Source organism: Frieseomelitta varia, unplaced genomic scaffold (genome assembly GCF_011392965.1).
Source record: "Frieseomelitta varia isolate USP_RPSP 00005682 unplaced genomic scaffold, Fvar_1.2 scaffold_30, whole genome shotgun sequence".
Lineage (NCBI taxonomy): Eukaryota > Metazoa > Arthropoda > Insecta > Hymenoptera > Apidae > Frieseomelitta > Frieseomelitta varia.
Window position 1 is genome coordinate 182628 of NW_025110035.1, and position 17796 is coordinate 200423.

The 17796-nt window shown below is 42.9% G+C and overlaps 2 protein-coding genes across 5 annotated transcripts in view; one reads left to right on the forward strand and one right to left on the reverse strand.

The window, feature by feature from the left end:
• Positions 1–17796, reverse strand: part of LOC122529664 (protein artichoke-like) — a 223628-nt gene that overhangs the window by 44643 nt on the left and 161189 nt on the right. For 2 of the 4 annotated variants that reach the window (XM_043655994.1, XM_043655991.1), the window contains one exon: positions 10266–10356. The exons of 1 other annotated variant lie outside the window; for it this stretch is intronic. The gene's annotated coding sequence lies outside the window, so the exon portion shown is untranslated. Of the gene's footprint in view, positions 1–10265; positions 10486–17796 lie in introns of those variants that run through there. One more of the 4 variants, XM_043655990.1, reaches the window with a different exon arrangement.
• LOC122529665 (maltase 2-like) lies at positions 4738–7012 on the forward strand. Its single transcript, XM_043655996.1, has one exon. The coding sequence runs from the start codon at positions 4768–4770 to the stop codon at positions 6484–6486; it is 1719 nt and encodes a 572-aa protein (XP_043511931.1). The 5' UTR covers positions 4738–4767; the 3' UTR covers positions 6487–7012.

Consider the following 17796-nt stretch of genomic DNA (forward strand, 5'->3'; position numbering starts at 1 on the left):
CGACCGTTTTAGTTTAGACTTTCATTTGCTGCAACATTCATCCTCCATCTTTCTCTATATATTTTGCATTTTCAGAAATTGGTATCACTGAAAGCTGGTACCGCCTATCGAGAGACTTGAACACGCGTTGGAATTATACGCGTCAAATTGACAGGATTCTTTTTGTGACCGAAGGTAAATGTAACCTACGCATGACAAAATGTTAATACCTTTTGCAAGAAGGATATGTCAAATTGTCACGGTGGGTCAATGAATACAGCACAGTTTTTATAGATAAAAATTGCTTAAAAAGAAAGATATATTTTAATTTGAATATACTTCTTCAAATACATCCAAGAGACAAATGTCGCATATGTGGTATACAATAACACGTACATTCATCGAAAAATGCTAGTCTGCGTTGGATGAAAGTCGAGCTGCAAAAAGAGGATGCAGAGAGAAGAAGGGGTGGATTATCCGCGGGTAGAGTCGTGAGACAAAGTCCTCTGGAGTAGCAAGGTACAACCGCGAACGAGGGCTAATAACCTAGGAAGTTAATTACGGCCGTAAACTGCGAGGGGGTTGTTTGACTATCCCTTGGTAGCAAGGGTGGCTGACATAACGTGGCCTCGTTATAACAGAGCTGCGCTAATCCCTCGTCTCGCATTGCCCTTTCGAAGCGATCGCACATCGTGAAAAACACCCTGTCGCACCCTGCGTGCCGCAAATCTATGGAAATTAACTCGAAACACCAAACTCAGCCTACGGCTAACCGCGCGCTAACGCCTGTGCAACTATGTTCCCCATAATTATTTTTCACGTAACTTTGTTTCGCCAACGGGTCTTTTTAACGCGTTCATTCTTCGACGAGCTTCTCTAAAATTGATCAATTGTCAAGTTTTGGACATTACTCGAGGCGAGTAATTAAAAATTTTTTTTTGAAAGAGATACGAGAACCAATTAAATTTTGTTCCAATTCTTTCTTTAAAAGAAGAGGGTAATTTTTATTCAGTAGTATCTTTATATATTTGGATAGATATCAAATTTAGTTAGTGCGCTGGTAAAAATTTTATTTGAGTAATCGAGATTAGATAGTAGAAATTCCTGAGTGCAGTAAGACTTCGTAGAAATGAGCAGGATTCAAAGATTCGTATTTCTTAACCTATTAGGAAGCAGGTGACAATTTATCATGATTTATCACGATATATCATATTATTTCAATTTCGTGAAATTTCATAAGATTCTAGAATCTAGAAATGAGAAAAATAACGATGAGAGAGTACTAAGCGAGTACCTTTTAATATTAAAAAATATAATTCGGTGATATGAATTGATTGAAAAGTCCTTCGTTTCTTAAATAAATTTGCAACCGGTGAAATGATGAATCGAACTAATTTGACGTGGAATGGATCGTATTTCATCTTTAAAAGAAACCAATATGGACGTCAAGAAGTGACCGATTTGATGTAAAATAATTCATACTCTATCTTAGATGTTCTTCATATTTTTCAATATATTACGTGCATTTTTGTACATTGATATCTTAAAAACTGCGTGATAACTTCTGCTACGCATTCTCGAGGCTTTGAACCACGATGCGTCGTTAAATTATCAAGCGTAATGAAGATCGATGTCAAAAGAACGACGCAAGTGCTCGTTGAATGCATACAACCCTCGTTGGCTCGGTTAGATCAATAGATGATTCTACTTAACCAAGCTTCAGTTTTCAACCTCGGTGTAAAGCCTCCGCCGCTGCATGCTACTTGCTGCAATTATTTTTCTCTCCGAGACTAATTGCAGACGGGAAGGAAAAAAATGGCCGCACAAAGTTCGGTATAGTTATTTCTATGCTAAAAAATGAAACGGCTCCGATTAAAACGCTGTCCGAAAAAAAAAAAAAGTGTAACACTAGTGGAACACTGAAGAGACTGATAACTATAAAGTGGGGGAGGGAAAGAATGAATGTTTACAGTATGAATAATTCATTGTTTCGGTGAAATTGCCCCCGGCACCGGTATGAACAATGAATGAATGCAGTTCGCAATAAGCCGAGAAGAAAATTACACGCAGAAATAATGCTCTAGCTGAAACTTTGTTCCTGCAACAGCAGCTCCGGTTCTGCACGAGTACCTGCATGTTAGTCCTTGCTTCCTGCGAAATCTACGGGCGCATACATCTTCCAACGTAAATCACCCGTAGAAGTGTCGTTTCGCACGACGCATATATCCTCGTTTTATTGTATCTGAATGTTGCTACCGAGGATTTATTCTATTTGGGTTATTACGTTTATTAATCGACAGAAAATTATCGCAGTCACTGAGACTGATTGGCTCGAGTTACGTAAAGGATAGATAATTTTATTTCTTCCTGCCCTGCTAATGTTCTTCGGGTTTAATGCTGAATTATATTGCTGCGAGTTTTAATTGAATTATCTTTTCAAAGTTATTGTTCAATAATTCTACCCATATCAAAGCCAAGATTAAATCAAGGAAATGTTTCTACGTATCAAGTATTTCTCGTTTCTCTTTCGTCTTCGGCGTCTCGTCTGGAAGAGGTCTATACATACGGATGATCTCTGGATGATCGAAAAAAGTCATTCCTCTGGCAAAGGTCGGATATTGAACCGTGGTTCCGGAATCGACGCGGGCCATGTTCTATTTCACTCGTATATATCGTTGCTCGCGTACCATCGAAACAATGCGTGTCAGAAAACATTTTTGCGACCGGTCCGAAAAACGTTTCCTTTATCCGTGGGCGTGCGAGCCGGATTGATCGATGAAAAAAAATAGACTGCGATGCTCTCTCTCTCTCTCTCTCTCTCTCTCTCTTTTTTCCTAGCTGGACAACGATATCATTCAAACTTGATGAATACTGGCAGTCAGGTAGGGAACACCGGTTGATTATCTTTATGCGCGGCTTGTTTTGCAAAACTGCGTGTTTCTAATGGCGGCCGGTGCACACCGGAGAAACCGATTGAAAATTTTAGCGTTGCCGAGGGGGTTTGGAATTTTGATAAATCGTTACGAATTGCGTGGATTAAAGAAAAAAAAAAAAAAAAAGAAAATGAGAAAAAGTCACGTTGTACTTTAACCGCCCTTCCCCTCCTTTCGTCTTTATAAAAAAAAAAATTGCCTTTCAACTGCACGGGTTTCAAATATTTTTGTTCGACTCTTTATTCCCGTATGAATAATACCGATCGAGTCGATTCAGTCGTTTTTCTTTTCACTTCAATTAGGGATTGTTATGGGTAATGCCGGTTATAAAAGCCTCGTTCCGAATACAATGTATAGAAATAGCTTCCGAACAGTGCTTTCAACCTATTGTGGCGTGCTGCATTTTATACGATGTTGTATCATTCTTTCTTTGTTAGACCGTTCTTGTCGCTGAGTGTCTCTGTTTGAAATTGAAACTAACATTGTTCCCTAATAGATTGAACTTTCCCCGTTTCCATCGAAACAACGCAATTTCCATTATCTGTTTCGATAGACAGTCAAGGCGGTTCGTTATGCCGATGAAAAAGGACTCTTCGTCTGACAAAATCGATCATTTCCGAAGAGACAGGTCTTCATTTTCTATATGGATTTTGAAAATTTTTCTAGACCTGTTCTTGAAGTTAACTTCTTCACGATTCACGAAGCTATTATTGCTGTTTTAATAAATTTTGCGAAACGATTTTGCAATATCGAATTTGATGGAACTAATTTTTCGTAAATATATACAAATCATCGATATTAATAAATATCTTTGAATAATAGTGGTAACGAGTTTACTACAAATATTGACAATAACGCAAACAATTGATATTAATAATTATTAGTAATTGATTAATTATATATATTAATAAATGAATAACTCTATAAATAAACTTGCTCTGTTTATCGAGGAAAAATTATTAAATCATAAAACAGAAATCTGTAACACGATTGTATCGGCAACTTGTTACTTTATTAATGTAATCAGTTGATAAATTATTACGTGAGATATATTTGCAATTAATTGAGTTGAAAAAGGAATAACGATGCTCCGATAGTATTGGCCTTTTGGAAATGAAGCTACTCAAAGCGTCTCGAGTTTTACGTTTGCGCGTCGATAATTGAATTCCTGCAGATAAGATTAAAGAAACTTGTAACGATGCTGATGAGCGGTGAATTTATTCGGCGAAAGAAAGTGATTTGAAACGTAATTGGCCACGTAATTAGCCAAAGCATGATGAAAATTGTGGCACGTGCATGCACGCGCAGTTTCAAAAATTTATCGTATATCTCGAGTGGCTGTACATATCAAAAAATCTTATCACCAGATGATAATTGTACTCCATTTATGAAAAATGTAGAACTTCCTGCGAATAACCAGTTTGTTCTCTTTATGTTAATTTTCACATGGTGGTTACATTCCATTTATAAGAAGAAGGTGCAATTTATATCATTGGAAAAGAATCCTTTGTCGAAATAATTTTTAAGTGAAAAAGAAACTGACATTCATTTACGCACATATTCGTTTATACGAGCATAATCTTGAACAAACTGATGATGATGAACGTAGTAAACATATTTTGCCATGGAAAGTTTCTTTTCTACGAAAATCGTTCAATCGATGTTTGTGATAGTATTCAAGTACGTGATTATCTCCTCGTCATCAGCTACACGAAACTTGGATTGTTTTTTATCTTTTATATCGAACGAAAGAAATTCGATAAACAAGTAGTCACAGCGTGCACTTAAACAGATTGCACAATTAGTCGGTTTATAAAGACTCGAGTCAGTGTCTCCTCTGGCTCAGTAATTCACCATGCTTCGACTAACGATTCTAACGTGTTTCCTGTTCGTCGCGTTGAGCGCGGCGGTGAACCCGAACTGGTACAAAAATGCCGTCGTGTACCAGATCTATCCAAGGAGCTTCAAAGACAGCAACGGAGACGGTATCGGCGATCTGAACGGTATTACGAGCAAGTTGGAGCACGTGGCGGACATCGGCGCGGACGCTTTCTGGTTGTCCCCGATTTACAAGAGTCCGCAAGTAGATTTCGGCTATGATATCTCCAACTTCACGGATATCGATCCAACTTATGGAACGTTGGCGGATTTCGACCGACTGGTAGCCAAGGCCAAGTCCCTCGGGCTCAAGGTGATCATGGACTTCGTGCCTAATCATAGCTCTCACGAACATCCCTGGTTCAAGAACAGCATCAAGAAGATCAAGCCGTACGACGAGTATTACGTTTGGCGCAACGCCAAGTACGTCAATGGGAAGAGACAACCGCCGAACAACTGGTTAAGCAACTTCCAAGGTTCCGCCTGGGAGTGGAACAACGACCGAAAGCAATACTATTTGCATCAGTTCGCCGCTGGTCAACCGGACTTGAACTACCGGAACCCGGCCGTGCGCGAGGAGATGAAGAACGTGTTGACCTTCTGGATGAACCGCGGCGTCTCCGGTTTCCGCATCGACGCCATCAATCACATGTTCGAGGACAGTCAGTTTCGGGACGAGCCGAGCGCCAACAGGCCAGACATTCCCAAAAATGATTACGACAGCTTGGTGCACATTTACACAAAGGATTTGAACGAGACGTATGACGTGCTGAAGACATGGAGAAAGCTGATGGACGACCACTCGGCTCATACTAACACCGACCCGAAGATGATCCTCACCGAAGCGTACGCCTCTCACGAGCTAACCGTTAAGTACTACAACTCTGGATCCACTGTTCCCTTCAACTTCATGTTCATCACCGACGCGCACAACAGCTCCAGTGCGATGGACTTCAAAGGAATGATCGACAGGTGGATGAAGGCTGTGCCGGAAGGCAAAGTGGCGAACTGGGTGGTGGGCAATCACGACAACCATCGCGTGGCCTCGAGATTCGGTAGACATCGAGCCGACGAGATCACCATGATAGCGATGATTCTGCCTGGCATAGCAGTCATTTACAACGGCGACGAGATCGGAATGGAAGACAGGAACTTTACATACGCCGAGACGGTTGATCCGGCTGGCTGCAACTCCGGCCCCGCCAGGTACTACTTGAGATCCAGAGATCCCGAGAGAACGCCCTACCAATGGGACAATACCACCAGCGCCGGTTTCTCCAGCAATAATAAAACCTGGCTGCCCGTCCATTCGAATTACAAAACTTTGAATCTAAAACACCAGAAGGCAGAGTACTATTCTCACTATCAAGTTTTCAAGAGTCTGAGGAGCATAAAGAGACAGTCGGTGATCGAACGGGGCGAGTTGAAGGTCGAGGTGTACGATAAGAGAATTTTGAGTATCAGCCGCGTTTTAGGGAACGACACTGTTATTGTTATGACCAACCGCTCCAACAAACCTGCCGCTGTGAACATTTCTTCCAGGAACGTTCCCCCTCTCCTGATAGTTTACGCAGCTAGCATTGGCTCGAATCTTCGCCCTGGTACTTTAGCTTTGACAAATTCATTACTTGTTCCCAAAGAGAGTAGCGTTCTGTTCACCAGTCTCAATATATATTGGTCAGATCATGAAAATTGAGCGTTGCTGTACGATGTTGCTGGTGTGGCATAGCATATTTTAATAAATTTTGTCCTATTTAATTTCACTTTAATAAATTTTGTCCTAATGCCTTTCTTTTACCCTCGAGCGTCTTGCTCATTTGAACGTTATAGTTTTAATATATGGAATGTCTACATATTTTTTTCTCAAGATTGAAAATTATATTATTAACACGAATTAATGATCCATTAGTAAAGTGGACAAAGGTTAAATTCCAATAAAAATATCATTCACATGTACTTTTTTCCCTTTTCGAGTAGAATTATGATTCACGTTGTTTCGAAGCTGGGTCGCGTCACCGCTTCTCTGAAAATTTAACGAACCTCCGGCAATGGGGCGCGGACAGCGAACTTTCATAATTACTCGCGCCAGAAACGGCGAAACTGCGCGAATACCAGCCGCGAAAAGCCTGTTAACAAGATTACGATCGTTTAGAACAAAGTGGTTAATCGCGCGTTAGAATTTTTATCGCGACGCGTCGTTGGTTTGTCGGTGCGATTAAAAATAAAAAAAAAAAAAAACTGAATCTCTCCTCTCGTTCGTGAAATATTAAGCGGCGCGAATTTTCACCGGCGCGCTCGTTCCCACAGTTATGACACCACGTCGATAAATAAGTGAGCGAGCGTGCCTTTAAAACGCGACAAATTACTCCAATCTTGCGTCGTCAGCGAATTGCCAATTTCGTCGCCGATTGTAAATGGTCGTTCTAAAGTAAAAAGAACACCGGAGAACACGCGGTTAAAATGTAAATTCAGAATTGACTGTGCGTGGTTGATGAGAATAATTAATCGGAATAATTGATTAGAGGCCAGCTGACGCTGAGCACTCTCAAAGTCGAGTAAATTCGTTGGTCGTGAATAAATTCGTCGCGGTTAAAATAGATCTGGCCGTTTTTACTTTCGACGCGCGATCCTCCTCCGAAGGAAGCGACTACCGATTCGCTGTTCGTTAATTAACTGTCCATTTGTGAATTTAACGTAATTGAATTATTTAGCTCCGGTGGAGCCAATTCGCGAATCCTCGAATATTCATAGAATAATTAGACCGCGGCGTCCTTTAAGTCACTCGGATGTCTGAGGTGGGAGAGATTTTTGTTCTTTTGTGTGGTAATGTACCGATTAAAAGTACCGCGATACTTGAAATTTGCGGGGATTCAACGGGAACCGAGAGAGAAGAAAAATTAGTTTGGCCAAGTTGGTCCGTTAATTCCACCATAATCCGAAGTTCCCTCGATTATTCCGGGAGAAGCAGCTTCTTCCATCTCTGGGGAAATCGTTATCTCCGAATTGTTATCTTCCTCTTTTTGCGAACTTCAGACTTCCGCGGTACGAATTTTTGACTCGTCAAACACGAAAGTCATATGTTTCGTCCGCGAGGCGGAATAATTAATTTCAATTTTAATTACGTCACGATAAAAGCGAAACGAACGAGCATTTTTCATTTTACAGTATTACCTAGTCGTTCGTGTCGCTTGACACGACATTTTTTTTCATTCCAAAATATTTATAAAGTCGGGCTTGTGTCGAAAGGATTTCCCTTCTTTTTATTATCTTGAAAATTTTTCCTTTTCTTTTGCGAAATCGAATTTCGTGTGCACAGCATACACGAAAATATTTGCGAAACAATATCAAAAATAGTCAATATTTTTATCTCTCGTAACGTTATGAGGAAACAAAATTTAAAGGGCAGACTTTAATCTTCAAAACGACGGTGAAAAAAAAACTTTCGAGAGGAGAAGTATCTTCACTGATCCGAAATGAAACATATCATTTGTTCGTCGTCGCGCAAATCGTCAGTTTAAAATCGAGCGTACGAATACTACTGCGTAACGTTGTATCAAATCCACTGGTTTTGAAAAAATTATTACGGGACCCGAGAATAGAGTTAACGTCGATGGCAAGTCAACTCGTGTCGCGTCACACGAATCGTAGGTAACAACATCTGGCAATAACGGCTTGAATTCCTCGAAATTTTCCGTCAAGCTGGTAGCCGGTAGAGAGAAAGTGGAGAGCATTGTTTGGTCGTTCTCCAGAAGACGCAGCGAGCTATGTAGATGGGGCGGTGATGGCGAGAGGTGGCGAGAGGCGGCATACCGTTGGAGGCCCCCGTGTACGCATACGAGTGCCCGAGTGGAAATTCTCAAGTTTTCATGCAGACAGCCTCCAGTGTGCACCGCCACGCTGCTGCACCAATCACGTTGAGTGCACATTCTTCAACCTATCCTGCTGTCTCTTGTTCCCGTTATTTCTCTTCCTCTTTCAGACGTCGCCGAGACACTTGGAAGAGATGCGCGGCCCTCGTGCACACCATCGACTTCATTTGTGTACACATCGCGCATGTATTCGCAACGTGCTTTCGCATCCTCCCCCGCCGAGAATCGACGCAGACGTCTTTTTCTCCTCTCGCTGTCGTTCTTCTTGCGCGTGTGGCGCCTTTGTTCTTCCGGCATTGTACATACCAGTTACGTTTTCCCCGCGATAGGATCAATCATGCCACGTCGGTGCATGGTTCCCTCTCTGCCCTCCTCCCTCAAGGATTTGGCGAACGGTTGTCACGATAGACGACAAACATTCGAAAACGATTCTTCGATGTTCCTCGACTCGATAAATGGGATCTTTGCTATCCAATTTACGTTTTTAATAGCATGCAGCGACTGTCTGGAGAGTCCAGAGTCCGTTGGAAAAATTTTTTCCGATATTTTGCATTATATTGTAATTATAGTTCACGTTACATTTGCAAACTCTTTATTCCAACGATAGAATGAAATTACCCTTCGGCCGGAATCTTTTACCAAACATTGTGGTTAAAGAAATCGAACCTAGATAGAAATATGAACGTGAATCGTTCAGAATCGACAATTAAAAGGATACGAATATGTGGTTATTATTACTTGACTTTTTCTTCCAAGCTTAGTCGTCCAAGCAGTTAGCTCTCGATATACGAAGGAAACGATGTTGCTGATGACAAATTCAATCTCTCCGGTGGCTCCGGAGGCAAAATTATATGATCCCTCGTTGACTGAGGGCACGACGACGAAATAAGAAAGTCCTCGATTTTTACGAAGGCACGAAGGCGAGCTCTATATTAAAACATTTTCAGACAAAATTTCATTCCCGGGCTAAGTAACATCGCACAGTCATCGCCGGCGTTCCAGCGTGAGCCCAGCAATCTGTACCAAATATTTTGACGGCGAACATCCTGCAACTCTCGTCTTATTTGCCGCGCGGTAACTCACAGGCTCTTAATTAATTTGCGGCCTCCTCTTGGGCCTCCTCTCCGCCTGCTGGCTTCCGGCAGCGGCGTCTTTCTCCCTTGTGCCGTTCGCTTTCGACGCCTGTTTCCTTTCCTTTCATTCCGCGGACCGTGAATTTTCTGAGCCGGAGAACTCGGAACTACGCCATCGTTTTCAAAGGATTGCCGCGCGATGCAATTCTCCTTCGCTTTTCTTTCTTCCCTTCTCCGTTCTCTCTTTTTTTTCCCCTCCTTTTGTTTTTCTTTACCTTTTCTGGTAATTTCATCGCTCAAAGGGGAAGAACCGGTTGCGCGGCGAGCAAGCGGTTGCATAGGTTTCACAACACACAAGAGTGTGTGTTCCTTAATTAATCCGTTAGTAAAGAGAATTAAATTTCGAGGACGATGTCGTAACACTTGGTTACGGGTTATCGGGCGACGAGCGCTCGCCTCGTTAGCACGGGAGAGGCAGCATTATCATAAAATCGAAGCACGTAACCGGCCACACTAGAAATAGTCAAACTCACCCCTCGCTTGTCGCGTGAATCCTATTCGGGGTTGACTATCCTTGACTGGTTGAACGAACCTCGTTGCCCGATGCCCACAGTCCAGGTATACCTGCAAAATTGATACGTAATAATACAGATAATAATATTCTTTGAACAAACAACTGAAATAAACGACACAGCCAAAAATATTAAAGTTCAATATAACGTTTATCTAGACTGCGGATATTTGTGAAAAATTTTACGAGTGGAAATAAAAATAATTAATGTAAAAAGTATTCTGTGTACTTTCAAACTCTCCATAAATCCACGAAACTACGCAGTTTAGATGATTTTTAACGACGTTGTGATATTATATTGTACAGTGATAGACGGAGAAATTGACGCGTACGTGTGACGATTGGTAACTTTTATACTCGACGCTTTTTTCATCTATTCATCGCGATATTCTTATTCCAGGAACTTTGGTATTTTATTAGCAAACGATAAACGTATTGTCTCACGATGAAACTTGTTCCCATTTCTTACATCTTCCCATCATCATTCAGAAGCACGCGCATTTATATACAACGCTGTCGGACCGAATTTGGAACGACACGTTCGTAGCTTCCGAGAATTCATCGACGCTGTACATAAACAGTTCGTTCAACAACAATTTCTTGGGATATGTTGAGACACGAGTGGGGAGAAAGGACAACACGCTTTCATAACAATTATCAGTCGCCTTGGAGAGTTCTAAGCAATAACGTGTTCAGTCGTGTCCGAACCTGCCACAGAATATCATCAAAGTATTGCCAGCCGCGGGACGCGGAAGGAAGTTGTGCCAAGAAGAAATTCTTTTCGCGCAGTTCTCTTTACTTTAAAGGATCGAAACTTTTCTATTTCGAAAATTGCTTCGAACAATGTAGAGAAATTATGGACAAAAATGGAGCACTGTTCGTCCATCTGCATTGACTACGCGTGAAAAACGAGGAATTCTTCGTACCGTCTCTCGTATTCCTCCTCAAATAGCAAGACAAATTGCTCGAGAAGCAGGCGTCTGAAACTAATGTCTGAAATGTACGTCGTGTTATTCACATACGTGAACAACTTGTACGGAGGAAAATTGAGAAGAACTTGCAGCAAAGCACAAAATGGATCGTTTAAACTTTGCGAAGGAGCACGTTGGAAGATACGACGGCAAAAAATACATACTTATATTCCAACGAGAAAAGATATCGTTTGGACGACCCTGATAGCTTTAATTGCTACTTCCACGATGTTAGTAAAGAACAGTCGTCAAAAATTCGTCGACAAATGGGTGGAGACAGTATTATGTTACGGGCTGCAATTGGTATAATGGACGAACAGATGTGCAGTTCATTGATCATCGAACGAATGGTGTGATGTACAAATATTTAATTGAACTGTTGAAATTAGAGATCACGTAACTCGCGTTGGGGAGATTTCTCACAATATGCCTCGAAATATACCTGTTCTCCCCTAGCCTGCAAGGTCTCTCGATTTAAATATTATAGAAAATTGGGGAAAATTGCCACGAGCTATTTACGCCAGTAATCAACAATTTAACACAATTCAGGAGATAAAGGAATGCATCATTCAGAGGTGGTAAGTAAAAATAAAAAAATTGTATAAATCATTCGTATCGTATCGAGTTGTATGGTGGAAGTTATACAGAAGATTGAAGGTGCCACTCATTATAAGCTGTATCAATTTAGTTGTCACTTATTTGAAAAATTTCATTTCTTTCGACTGTTATTTTAAATATGCCATCGTTATATTTAATGATTATGATAAAAATACGAATGATATTAATTACTTGCACGTTTAATCGTTCACTGTGTTATTTGAGATAAACTATTGAATCTATACTATACTATATTAAAATTAGTAATATTATAGAATTATATTATAATAATAATATTTATTATAATATGTAATTTTTACTGTAGTAAAATTTCTTGAAAAACTCGCTTTACAAACGATCGAAGTTACGTTACTTTCGTATGATTCTCAATCAATGCTCCATCGTTCGGCCGCTAAACCAGCGAATCTATCAGCATGCAACGCACCGGGATGATCACGGAGCGGAGAGCACGTGCTCCGCAGCGTTTCCAAGGATTCAAGGGCGCCTTGCTCACGATTCGGTGATAAGCTATCGTTCTATCGGTAAATAGTAAACATCGGATCCCGATTGTTCTGTCGTGTTTGCTAGTGCGGTGTGAAACGTCCCCCCGGAGAGTGTCGATCGAGTGTATTGGTTTTCGCGATCGGCCGGCCCCCGAGGCAGGTCATACTGTATTGACCGGCGGATTTTATACCTCGGGCCGAATCCAATTATCCTGAATAATTTATCGGCGAATCACAAACGTTAATGACATCGGGCCGAATTAAGCGGAGCTTTGGAAAAGTGCGCCGGCCGCAGCCATTGCCGCGGCGGAATACGCTCCTGTCGCCAATTAGTATTCATGTCGCGGATAAAGTTCGCATTTTTACGTGGTCCGGGGAACGCGGACGCCGGTGGCCAGTTCGATTATCCGCACCGTACGTTCGTCCGCGTGCATTTCCAACGCCGACGCCCTCGATAACTGGCCTCGCGTTCTCGCGTTTTTGATTGCTTTTCGATCGCCCACCATCGTCGCAGAACCATCGTTCCTCCCTGCCTCTTCACCGCGACGAATCGCCCGCGTTTTCACGATCATGCGTTTTTTCTATCGAATGTTCCGCCTCGGTGTCGGTTTTTTTTTCATCCATAATTGACTTCTAGTACTATCCCCTTTGAACTCTGTCGACTGAACGTCCGCCATTAGCGATCAGCGAATCAATATCGTCGATACGACCACGCGCGACTTTTAGCGCAGTGAATCCTCCAATCGAACAGGCACAACTGTTTGACGATTTTCAACACACGTCAGAGACTTTTTACTTGCCACGACAAGTAGCAAGTTGTTTTTTCTTCTCTACGCGATTGTCGGCATTTAAACGCACGTGAAATAGGAGAAAATACTTCGGATCGAAGTGGCGTGTTTTGCGGAGATCCATCAATTCTCCGAGGCGTCATCCCGGACGTATTAGGGCGAACAGTCTGGTAGGAATCATTAAAACTTCTCGAACCAAGCTACGGTGTCAAAACGAAAGAAGTCCAAAGATATATCTCCCTTGGAACGGTAAAGTTTCCTCTCGAGCTCGATTCTTAGCTTCCCTCTCCCTCGAATTTCTGTTCTCCAGCCACAGCCTCCAGCTCCGAGTCCTGACTAAGCGATATTTTCGAGGAAGTGTCGACCAGAACGGAAAGTTAACTGATAAATAGCGGCTAATACTTCAGGCGCATCGGCGTCTTCTGGAATTTCGGAGCCACTTAGAACCGAGCCGCCTCACCCTTCAGGAGTGAAGCCAGGTTTCTCCGAATTCCAGTTGAAATGTTTCACCGTTTAACGCGCGCGCGCGCGCGCTCGCTGCATCCGTCGCGCAGTTTTTGCACCCCCTCCTTGTCAACGACGTTGAACGATCGCTTCCTCGCCCCGGGAAGAAGCTTCTTGCTCCGTCGGTGGTACGGGTTTCCAAGATGATGAGCGATTCCGGTTGAATGAGTCCGGATCGAGAAGAAGGGTTCTCGTGATTTCGCGATAACTGAACAAAGCTTCGGCGGAGATACGGTTGAATAGTGATGACGTTCGATTAATTTGATACCAAAACGCCCAATCGCACTTGAGAGCGAGAATTTTTGATGCTGATTTGATACTTTCTCGTTTTGATATTTATTTACGTCACGTGTACGAACTCTGTTTGTTCAAAAGTAATTCTAATTCTCTCAATCGTGTCTAGACTGTTTCATCAATCTAAATTATTGTTATTGCAAAGAAGGGAAGATGGATACTGGGTAGAGCGAAATCGTACTTTGAACTTTAACTCGGAATATTTTTGATAATTAAACGCCATGTGTCACGTGTTTCGCTGTTAGCCAGCTCTGTTCCAACTCGCGGAATAATGTCGTTCGTAATAAACAATTAAATCCAAGCTTTTGCTAAACTAACATGCAGCGTAACGTAAATGCGTAATGCGTTCTTCCCAAGTATTTTATTTATACGTAAATAGCGATCGAGGCGGGATATAAATTCGCCGAGAATTCGACCGTGGCGAATATAACAGCTTTTTTTCCGTCTGCGTTGAAAGTACCCCCGGGAATCGAAATCTCCGGCGGATATGCGATAACTAATAAAACGCGTCAGTGATTTCTGGCGATTTCGCCACGCGCGAACGTTTTTCATTAATGAAATTCAATTTTCCCCCTGTCGCCTACTTCGTTCCCTTCTTTTTTCCACGCGCCAACTTCCCCGCTTTGATTCAATAGTGAATAGTGATAGATAAGAGTTGACGCGCGAGCCGTGTTCGATTCGTTTGCATCGTCGTTAGATTACTCTTGTTAGATTACGCTCCGACAAAAAAATACCGACCGTATTTTCCCCCGTATTCTTAGGACAATTTTCATTTCCAACGTCCATCGTCGACGACCAAGATTTTTAGATTTATAACAGCAATGGTTCATTGTTATACAAAATTACATTACATATAATTTAAGGCACAAAGTTTGTAATACATTAATTGTTATTAATAGATCAACTTTCGTTGCACAGAGTATTTAGTTTCCGTTCCAAGATTACTCGTACCAAGAATCCCGAATACGCGGCACGCACTAATTTTGAAAAAAAATTATTGCCGTCGTTCCAACGAGTTGTTTATCGAAGCGACGAGTCGGTTATTGTCGCCGAGCGTTGTTGGAAATCATAAAACTTCCGAACAAAGTAGAACCGCCGCGTTAATCAATATGAGCGCGTGCAGCGTGCTAATTAGCCAGCTAATTAAAAATGTTCTCCTCGGTCGAACGTGGCAAGAAAACAAGTGGAAAGGCGAAAGGGGAAAAACGGGGCGACGAACGTTTCGAGCGTCATTTCTAATTCGTCAGCCGGCGCTGTTTCGCTTTGCCCTTCCGGGCAAAGTTAAACGAACTTCCCTATCACGTTAAAATATTATCAGTCGAAAGGCACCGACTCGTTGTAACGTCGCGTCGTAAAGTAACTTGGGGCGGTGGCGGGGCTGTTTCGTCGCGCGCGTATATTGTCGTTGCGACGCTTTTATGGTTAATAGCGTGTCATTTAATTATCATAAACGCGACCGGGCCAGTGAGTTTCCAGCCCGGGGCTGGAACTTTTGTTTCAAACGCTCTCTGTAACGAAGTTAAGGCCGTTCACTGAAACGTCTCTCTTTGAGCATTGTCGATTGTCTCGTTCGGGACGCGAACAAGCAACTTCCGACGAATTCGCCTCGCGCACTTCTCCGCGTTTCCTCCTCCCGTTGCTTTCAATCGCGAATCGATGGGCACTTCGTGCAATAGCACGAGGCGCGCAACCTCCCTGCTTCGTCAAGAAAGTAATTCCTTCGATTAAACGGATGATCTTCCCAACAGTATATTACAGATTCTTTCATCAGTTGCGAGGAAACGTCGCGTAAACATAGTCTAAAAGAATCGAACGGTTTTACAAGAGAAACAAGCCTGTCTTTTTTCGAGACTTTTGAAATCTTAATTCTCGCACAGATGCGTAAACTGAATTCCACCGTGGATACACGCGGCAGAAAATCCGCTGCTGCTCGCTGCTATAAATTTGATAACCCCGGGACGAGTACGAGTGTTTCGCCGTACTCGATTCACGTTACACACAGTCCCGTATGAACTTTCGCGGACAACGGATCCAGTTGCGGCGGTATTCAAAAAGCCATCAACGGGGCGCGCGAGGTTGTTTGCGCAGTCGAGTAGAAAAAAAAAGCGGCATTGTAACAAGAGCTCCGAGACGACGAATTCATGTACGCGTCGGATCTAGACGTGTCCGATCTGGAGAGAGAGTGTGTAACTGGACGCAGACGTGGCTAACTGCATTAGCTCCGTTCCCGTGGACCGGAGGGTCCTTTGAGGGTGGTGTGGCAGCCGAATACCAATCAGTTATGTCAATTGGCCCCAACAAAGTAATGAATGGTAATTGCGAGCCGCCATCCGGTCGCACGTCCATCCATTCGTCTCGCGCCGTGGCGTTTCCACCCCTTTACCCGATCCCATCAGCCCCCTTCTGCTCCCCTTTTCCAGCCGTCACGAGTTCACTCTCTCATCGATTTTAAATCGTCTAATCGGATTCTATCGCGAACCAGCCGGGCCAAAGGGTTCGATAATCACCCGCTGGTCCGGCTAAACGATCGTCCGGCCTTCGAAACGGCTTACCGCCGCGCTATCGGTGCCCAGATCCTCGGAATCCTACAAACTGCTCCCTCGTTTCCCTCGCTATTTCTCTCCGCTCTCTTTTCCCTCTTTTTCCCTGATCCCGCGTTATATTCCGATGGAAATTCGCTTAAATATCGGTTAAGGCTGGTGAGTTGCTCCGGCAGACTGCGAGTTCCAGCTGCGAGCAAAAAGCGACGCGTTGGGGGAGGCCGGGTCCAGAAACTTTGCGACAATGTGGAAATTAGGGTTGTCGAACGTGTATGCGTATCAACGAGGACGCTTTTGATCCGTCGAGGGTTTATAACGAGAGTAAAACGACGAAGATGACGCGTTCGCGCGCACGGTTGATGGTTCCAGTTTGATAGATTTGTAAAGTATCGTAACTTTCGGTAGAAAGATAAACCGTGTGTTAATAATTGTACACAAGAATCTTTGGACTATTGTGAAAAAAGAGAAAGAAGAAAAAAGAAGAGGAAACTAATAAAGCCAGTCATAGATAAGACACTGTAATTTCCAGGAGATATTTACCAGGGGGTGTTTCTGGTACGACGAGTTAAAAATCTTACTGTAATAATTCTGAAAAGAAAAACGGAGCCAGTCGCGTCATTTTTACACCAAATCTCGTGAAGCTTGCTTGCACGTGGTTCACGCAACAAACGCGCGAGAGAAGGCGAGACTGCTATTCTGTTATCTGCTAATTACGCAATGTAATTACGTATCTTGCTCAGAACCAGTGGCCGCGTGGCACGAAAAATGAGATTCCACCCGGATGATTACTCTGATTGCACCCATATGCAACAGCAGCAGCAGCAGCTCGTGCGTTTTATTGCTGGCAGCGAGAGATTTTTTGATTCTTCAGTGTCAAGCTAACGCGCGTTCCTCTACACCAAACTGATTATTCCCTGCTTCCATGTAATCCGCCCGTTTCTTTCTGCCGATCGTCGGAATAAACGATGATATTTGAAAATGTTCGATCATTTGCCAGCTTCTTGCGTCTTCGTCGTTGAAAGCTGGCCATGTAATTACGCGGACAGAAATTTACGCTTTAATTCGAGGTAATTAATGCTCGTAGGTTAATGGGCTAATAATTGTTTAGCAGCCATCTGCGCGAGCGGCACGCACGCCGCCGGCATCGTTAATTTTAAACAACAGTTCCATTGCGGCGTGCGTACGGTTTTTCTCCAGGGGGTTTTTGGCCCGGAGTCCGAACGTGTCGGTGATTGCGTTCCAGCAACCGATTTTCTATACGCCAGAAAAAACGAGCAAGAGACACCGTGATGGATT

Bases quoted from the DNA above. Each gene is read 5' to 3' on its own strand.
- LOC122529665 (XM_043655996.1), top strand. From the start codon at position 4,768: ATGCTTCGACTAACGATTCTAACGTGTTTCCTGTTCGTCGCGTTGAGC.